Source organism: Camelus dromedarius, chromosome 17, assembly GCF_036321535.1.
Source record: "Camelus dromedarius isolate mCamDro1 chromosome 17, mCamDro1.pat, whole genome shotgun sequence".
Taxonomy (NCBI): domain Eukaryota; kingdom Metazoa; phylum Chordata; class Mammalia; order Artiodactyla; family Camelidae; genus Camelus; species Camelus dromedarius.
This window is the reverse complement of record NC_087452.1, coordinates 35,290,853-35,298,265: the sequence shown is the minus strand read 5'-3', so window position 1 is coordinate 35,298,265 and position 7,413 is coordinate 35,290,853. Positions and strand designations below refer to the sequence as shown.

Sequence of the window (7,413 nt, the reverse complement as noted above, 5' to 3'; positions counted from 1 at the left end):
GCAGATTACTCTGTCTTATTGAGCCTTCAGATGCCCCCCCAACCCCCTGTTTCTCTCCATCATCCTGCCCTGACCTCAAGGAGTCTGGGTCCTAGGAAGTACAGTGGAACTGTCCCCAGGGCCTGCCTCATTGGTCTCCTCACCCCATGTCCAGCCGGTCCAGCTCTAACCCTTTATTCATTCACATACTGACCTAATCATTTACTTCAGAAACATTTTATTGAATTTCTCTCCTGTGGCTCTCACCAGAGGGTGAAATGACCCCCCCCCCCCTTAGAGGTGCCTGGATATATGAATTTAGTTGTCACAGTAGGCAGGGAACAGGGGAGCTCAGTATCCTGCACAGAAGGAACTGCCTTCCCAGCATTCTGGGAGCACCTTGCTGAGAAACTCATTCACCAGCCACCTTCAGCTGGCTCAGGAGGGCCCAGCTATTGAGTAGACACAGTGCTGTGTAGCAGGGGACACAGCAGGTATTGCCACCGTGGTTTGAGGATTGTGAGTGCACAGATGAGGGAAAGACAGTTCTGCCCAGGGAGGAGCAGAGAGGCTTCCTAGAGGAGGTGACTTTGCAGCTGCGCCTTGAAGGATGAGTAGGATTTACAGACACAAGATAGGCAGGAATTCCAGGCAAGGTGTACAAATGGGCTCTGCCTCTGCAGGAGAGGGGGTGCTGAGGGCAGCAGAGGAAGGGGACAGGCGGGAAGAGGAGGTCGTGGTGAGAATGCAGGGTCTCCGGTCCTTCTCCAGCCCTAGAAACTCCTCAGGATGTTGGCGATGATGTCATACTTGGCCCTCTCTTACTGGTCCCTGACCACCGGTGGCAATTTGTAGCTGTCACTCTCCAGAGTGGCTTCTTCAGGCACCTCAGCAGGACGCCTCACCCCGGGGACCTAGAGAAGTGATGCTGGATAGTCACTCCCATCACCATCATCGATTGGCCCCCTTTCCTGTTCTGCCTGTGGCCTCTCTCTCCAGGTGGGGACCAGACTGAGACACAGGCAGTGACCTTGGAGATGGGGCTGGAGGTGGTCCCAGTCAAGCCCTTCCCCTCAAGGGTCCTGAGGGTCTGGGCAGGCCTGGGCAGGCCTGGGCTCTGCCACTCATTTCCACCCCGGCTGTTAAACTCACTCGCCAGGAAGCTCCACCTCTGGCTTCAGTTTTCCCGAATGTGAGGTGGGAAGGAGGGTCCGTTTCCAGAAGTCGCTCAGGGCCCAGAGTAGAGCTAGTGTCCTGAGAAGGCTGAGTACCCCTAGCCCACCCACTGGATGCCCCTCAGCCCCGACCACCAGTCTTTTCTCCCTTCCCCTCCCGCCAAATGTCTAGCAGTCAGTTATCAAGGTCCAATCCCGCCTCACACCCCAAAGCCTCCCCATTCCTGACGACTTGCGTTGAGAAGGGCTCAATCGGCCTGGTTTCTCAGATGAGGAAACCGAGGCGCCCCGGATGGTGGCCTCTCGGTCATCGGTGGTCACCGGGCAGAGCGCCGCCCACGATGGGAACAGACGGGGACAATGTGGGCGGGCTCGGCGGGCGCAGGGGCTCACCTGTACCGCCGGCCCGGGCTCGCGCTCGCGCTCGCGCTCGCTGTCCTGGGGGCAGTCGACCGACAGGAGGCGGACGTGACGCAGCCTGAAGTAGTTGCCGGTGCAGTTTCGCTCCTCCTGCGGGGCAGCGAGCACAGGGGCTGCAGCGGCCCGGCGCCCTCGCCCAGGTCTCCGGGCTCCGGCTCCAAGCCCGTTGCGGTCCCTCATCTCCCGCCACCAGTCCCTCGGGGGCGGCGATCACTGGGAGGACCCGGCCGGGCTCCGTGCGGGCCCAGGAAAATAAAGGACGTTCATGCAAGTTACCAAATGGGAAAAGGCCTCCATAAATTAGCCTCAGAGGAAGCTATGTCTGTTGAAGGCGTATATGTGTGCATTAAAAAGATACGGAAGATGATACACCAACGGTTACTGTTGTCTCTTCCTGAGTAGCGGGGTTGCAGATTTTTGTTTTATTTTCTCCACGTTTTATTTTCTCCACATTTTGTTAATTTGCTATAATAAAATGTTATTTTCCTAATTTTAGAAAAGCTATCTCTAGGTGGATTATGGTTCCCCTTTTTTCTTTCACTTTATTTAGTCATTTTTTTTAGCTTTTTTAAAAGGATTGATAATAATTTGTAGTGAGAAAAAACAATAAGGAAAAACCTGCTTTTCAAAAAGGCTCCCACAGTCAAACGTCACTGTGTCAGATGTGGCGAGTGGAGGTAAACACAGCCTCAGGGAGGCAGGACAGGGGGACTGGGACCCAAGGGATCGGAGACTCACCCCGCCCTCCCTGAAGGCACATCCTCGGGGCTGTCTGCGGAGCCAGGTTGAAAAGCACACGGTCTCTTTAATCCTGAAGTTAAGCGGGATAGTTGTGGTCGTGTTCTAAAGAAACAAGAGAAAACTCATGATTATCTCCCTTTTACAGAGGAGAGAGGTCACAATTGCAAGTTGGAAGGGGCTTAGCTGAGGTCAGCACTTTGCACCTAACAAAGGAAGCCTCTTCAAGCAGCCTCAGCAGAGATTAAGGTGTGCTTTTGGAAACTAGTCGGAGGACATCACTTCATGGCTGTATCGCCTTTCCATCTTTGCCCATCAATTTCCTCTTCTGTGACGAACAGGAATACACCCTTGCATGCTCAGCTGCCAGGAGAGAGGTAATGGGGTGGGAAGGAGACACTGGAAAGCTCTGTTGAGGCACTGGTGAGACCAGTTCAGTTCCAGTCTGTCCTTTGAAACAGCTCTGCTTATTCCTTCAAGCCCAGGGCCTCAGTGCAGGCTGGACTACTAGACCCCATATTTCATCCTTGGGCGAAGCCCTGAATTGACCAGCTAGCCAGCTGTCTGGCCCGAGAGAGATTACAATCTTTCTTACCCTTGTCTTACTTTCCAATGGAGAAACATTGTAATAACAACAACAGGTAACGTTAACCAAGCACTTTATGCCTGTGCCAAGCATTCTCCCCTGCCTGCTGCCCTCACAGGCAGGTGTTACCACTTCCCCAGCTTCTGACACTCACCAAAGTAAGCGGCGGTGGAATGGCTTCCAGCAGGCCAAAGAGGCGCTGTCCTCGCCGCCCGTAATTGAAGAACCGCAAAGCGTGGTTTACAATCTCTTCATAGCTCAGACTGCGCTGGGCCACACAGGCCACGGCTGCCAAGCCTACCACCAGCACCAGTGCCCTCCAAGCCCCTGCCATCGTCCCCTCTCTGCTCCACTGTGACTTGCAGCCCCTTTTAGGTGCTACTCCAACCACCTTGCCCAAGGGCTTCTGGCGACATGCAGGGCTGGTGCCTTCCTGAAAGGGGCCTCTCCTTTCCTGTGCTGGAAACCCATTGTTGACCAACACTCCAAAATATCACTGGCTAAGAGGCAAGTAAGATTAGGCAACTGGCCAGGGCCTAGGAGTGAAGTGAGGGCCCTGACCTAGAGGCAAGAGACCTGTGTGATGCTGGGCAAGGCCCTTCACTCTGGTCTCAGCATCCCTACCTGTGCCATGAGGAGGCCGCCTCCAGCTCTGACAGCCCAGGACTCTGGGCCATCTCTGCCTGGCTGTTCTGGTTTGATTCCAAAACAACTGCCCAGGATCCATGAACTCTATGTGACAGTTCCTCAGCGGAATGCACAAAGAAGTAGTCCAATTTGAGGCTGTGCTCAGGCTAACATCCACCAGGTCGCATACATTTTTAAAAACTGGTTGTTAACCTTTAATAATCTGGATGCCTGACTGACTTTGAAAAATCACCAGATCTGATAGTCCACAGCTTACAGCCCCTCATGGCAGCAGCCTCTCCAGGAAGAGACTCACTGTCTGCTTCCCCCCCGGGAAGCTCCCTGCCCGCAACGCTGGGAGGCTGTCCCTGACAGGATCCAGGCAAGGATTCCAGGCAGCTGGGACAGGCAGCCCTAGGCAGCAGCTCAGAAGGGGACCAACAAGGGCCTCACCTTCCTCCAAGGGCTCCCATTTTCCTTGGCACCATCAGTTACGGGAGAGCTGCCTGTTAAGGTCCCAGCTCACCCTTGGCTATGGGGCTCCTGGTCTCCTGAAGGAGACTCAGAAACTGGGGGGAAAGGACAGCAAATACCAGGTGTTCCCACTGAAGCCCACCAGTGGGGAAATCAAGGCACAGAGCAGCTCAGGATACTTCCTCCAAAATGTAAGGGTGAAGCTGAGCAAGTCAGAGCCAGAAGTGGGGAGAAGGGGCAGAGCAAGAACAGTCCTCCATAGGCCCAACCGGGCCTTGAAGCCCCATCTCGTCTTTTTTTGGGGGGGGCAGTTAATTAGGTTTATTCATTTATTTATTTTTAGAGGAGGTACTGGGGATTGAACCCAGGACCTCATGCATGCAAAGCATGCTCTCTACCACTTGAGCTATACCCTCCTCTCAAGGCCTGTCTCATCTTTAAAGCCAGTCAGGCATGGTGTATAATGGTGAAAAATTGGAAACAACGTAAGTATGCTTCAAGAGGGGATTGTTAGAGCAGTTGTGGTATGTCCCCACATGGAATACCACTGCTTACCGGAATACAGGTCCATTTATTGGTGGGTGATTATGTTCATTATAGGTTCTTAGCTGAAGAATGAGGGTTCTGGTGCAGCTGGTCTTGCGGGAGCTGGTCTGTGTCCATCATAAGGAGCGCGAATAAGGAAAGATGGTGGGGTGCTCCCTATGGAGTTCTATGTAGCAGTTAAGCAAAGATTCTCAACTGGGGAGATTTTGCCACTTGACCCCCAGGACAATTCTCAGTGTCTGGAGACAGTTTTGATTGTCACAACGTGGGAGAGGGCGCAACTGGTATCTCATGGATAGAGGCCAGGGGTGCTGCTAAACACACTACGATGCACAGGACAGCCCCCACAACAAAGAATGGCCCAGCCCCCAAAAATGTATATATAGATATGTATGCATATATCATTTTGCTGTACGCCTGAAACTAACATTGTAAATCAACTACACTGCAATTTAAAAAAAAAAAAAAGAATGGTCTAGCCCCAAATGTCAATAGTGCTGGGGTTGAGAAATCCTGAGATAGAGCAACAGACCAGATGAACATACAGCAACCAGATGGATCAATCTTAAACACATGGTGCTTCGTAACAAAGAGAAGCAACAGAATGAGATACGTAACTTAACTCACTCACACTCTCACTCCCTCTCCCTCTCTCTCTATGTGTGTATGTGTGTATATATATGTATGTATTAGAATGCATCCTTCAAACTGATAAACATTTACACCCCCAAAGTACAGGTAAGAATGACTGATGGTTGAGAGGGTAGGAAATGGGATGGGAAAAAAAATAAAAGCAGAGAGAGAGCTTGCACAGACCAAGGAAGATAATGTGCCAATGCAGCCCCCAGTTTAAGGTGTGATTCCTTGTACAGAAAATTGTGCACCAATCAATATCCATAACAATATCACTAGCAAGGTGCCTGAAAAGATGTTCACTAAAATGTTAATAATGATTATCCCTGTTTTTCTCTGTATGGAGGTGGCAAAGGATTTTGACTTTGGTCTTCTGACTTTTATCTCTTGAAAAAAAATTTTTTTACAGTAAACAACTTTGTTTTAGAAAAATAGTAGAAGTATTTTTTTAATTTAAAAATACTTATTGAAGTATAGTCAGTTATAATGTGGCAATTTCTGGTGTACAGCATAATGTCCCAGTCATGCATATACATACATACATATATTTGTTTTCATATTCTTTTTCATTAAAGGTTATTACAAGATATTGAATATAGTTCCCTGTGCTATACAGCAGAAACTTTTTTAAATCTATTTTTATATATAGTGTCTAACATTTATAAATCTCAAACTCCCAAATTTATTCCTTCCCACTCCCTTTCCCCTGATAACCATAAGATTATTTACTATGTCTGCAAGTCTGTTTCTGTTCTGTAGATGAGTTCATTAGTGTCCTCTTTTTTCTTTTCTTAGATTTCACATATGAGTGATACCATATGATATTTTTTTCTCTTTCTGGCTTACTTCACTTAGAATGACGATCTCTAGGTCCATCCATGTTGCTGCAAATGGCATTATTTTATTCTTTTTTATGGCTGCGTAGTATTCCATTGTATAAATATACCACAACATCTTTTTTTTTAACATTTTTTATTGAGTTATAGTCACTTTACAATGTTGTGTCAAATTCCAGTGCAGAGCACAATTTTTCAGTTATATATGAACATACATATATTCACTGTCACTTTTTTTTTATCCAGTCATCTGTCGATGGATGTTTAGGTTGCTTCCATGTCTTGGCTATTGTGTATAGTGCTGCTGTGAACATTGGGGTGCACGTACCTTTTTGAATTAGAATTCCCTCTGGATATATGCCCAGGAGTGGGATTGCTAGATCATATCATATTTTTAATTTTTTGAGGAATCTCCATACTGTTTTCCATAACAGTTGTACCAAACTACATTCCCCCAACCAAACTAGGAAGGTTCCCTTTTATCACACACCCTCTCTAGCATTTATCATTTGTGGACTTTTGAATGATGACCATTCTTACTAGCATGAAGTGATACTTCTTTATTGTTTTGATTTGCATTTCTCTGATAATTAAGGATATTGAGCATTTTTTTCTATGCCTATTGGCAATAGAAGTATTTTTTTGGGGAGTGATATAGCTCACTGGTAGAGTGGATGCCTAGCATGTGCAAGGTCCTGGGTTCAATCCCCAGTACCTCTATCTGAAAAATGATAATAAATAAATAAACTTAATTACCTCCCCCCAAAAGTTTTTTAAAAGTAAAAAATAATTTAAGGAAAAGATTTTTTTAAGTATTTTTAAAATATCCACATGGAGTCTACATTTTATTCTACATCTGCAACTATTTTTTTTAATATCAATGAAATTATTGAGATAAAATTCACATATAAAATTTACCCTTTCAAAGTGTACAATTCATAACATTCTCATCATTGCCCCCAAAAAACCTTGTGCCCTTCCGCTATCACTCCCATTTTTCCCTCCCCCTGCCCCTGGCAACCACTAATCTACCTTCTGTCTATGCAAAACCTCATATAAATGGAATCATACAATATGTGGTCATTTGTGTCTGGCTTCATTCACTTAGCATCATGTTTTCAAGGTTCATTCATGTTGTGGATTCATTCCTTTTTACAATTGAATAATATTTCATCATATGCATATACCATATTTGTTTAGCCATTCATCAGTTGGTAGACATTTGGGTTGCTTCCACGTTTTTGCTATTATGAATAATGTCACTTCTATTCACAAACAAGTTTTTATGTGGACATATGTTTTCAGTTACCTTGGGTATATATACCTAGGAATGGAATTTCTAGGTCATATGGTAACTCTGTGTTTAACTTTGTGAGGAATTGCCAAACTGTTTTCCAAA

The 7,413-nt window shown here is 46.9% G+C and overlaps 1 protein-coding gene and 1 non-coding gene across 2 annotated transcripts; both read right to left on the bottom strand.

Moving 5' to 3' along the window:
• Nucleotides 1-200: 200 nt before the first annotated feature.
• On the bottom strand, nt 201-3,255 carry LOC105103932 (15 kDa protein B). Its single transcript, XM_031470206.2, has 4 exons — nt 3,053-3,255; nt 2,313-2,417; nt 1,548-1,664; nt 201-893 (listed from the first exon to the last, which is right to left on the bottom strand). Exons 1-4 carry the CDS (start codon nt 3,230-3,232, stop codon nt 801-803), a joined length of 495 nt encoding a protein of 164 aa, XP_031326066.1. The 5' UTR covers nt 3,233-3,255; the 3' UTR covers nt 201-800.
• A 1,087-nt stretch (nt 3,256-4,342) lies between these two features.
• TRNAA-UGC (transfer RNA alanine (anticodon UGC)) lies at nt 4,343-4,416 on the bottom strand. The gene has a single exon. It is a non-coding gene; the product is annotated as a tRNA-Ala (tRNA).
• Between the last annotated feature and the right edge of the window lie 2,997 nt (nt 4,417-7,413).

Bases quoted from the DNA above. Each gene is read 5' to 3' on its own strand.
- LOC105103932 (XM_031470206.2), bottom strand. From the start codon at position 3,232: ATGGCAGGGGCTTGGAGGGCACTGGTGCTGGTGGTAGGCTTGGCAGCC. The intron at 1,665-2,312 runs GTGAGTCTCCGA...GCTGCCCCGCAG, and splicing joins GTGCCTTCAGGGAGGGCGGG to GAGGAGCGAAACTGCACCGG. The intron at 894-1,547 runs GTGAGCCCCTGC...TCACTTCTCTAG, and splicing joins AGCCCGGGCCGGCGGTACAG to GTCCCCGGGGTGAGGCGTCC.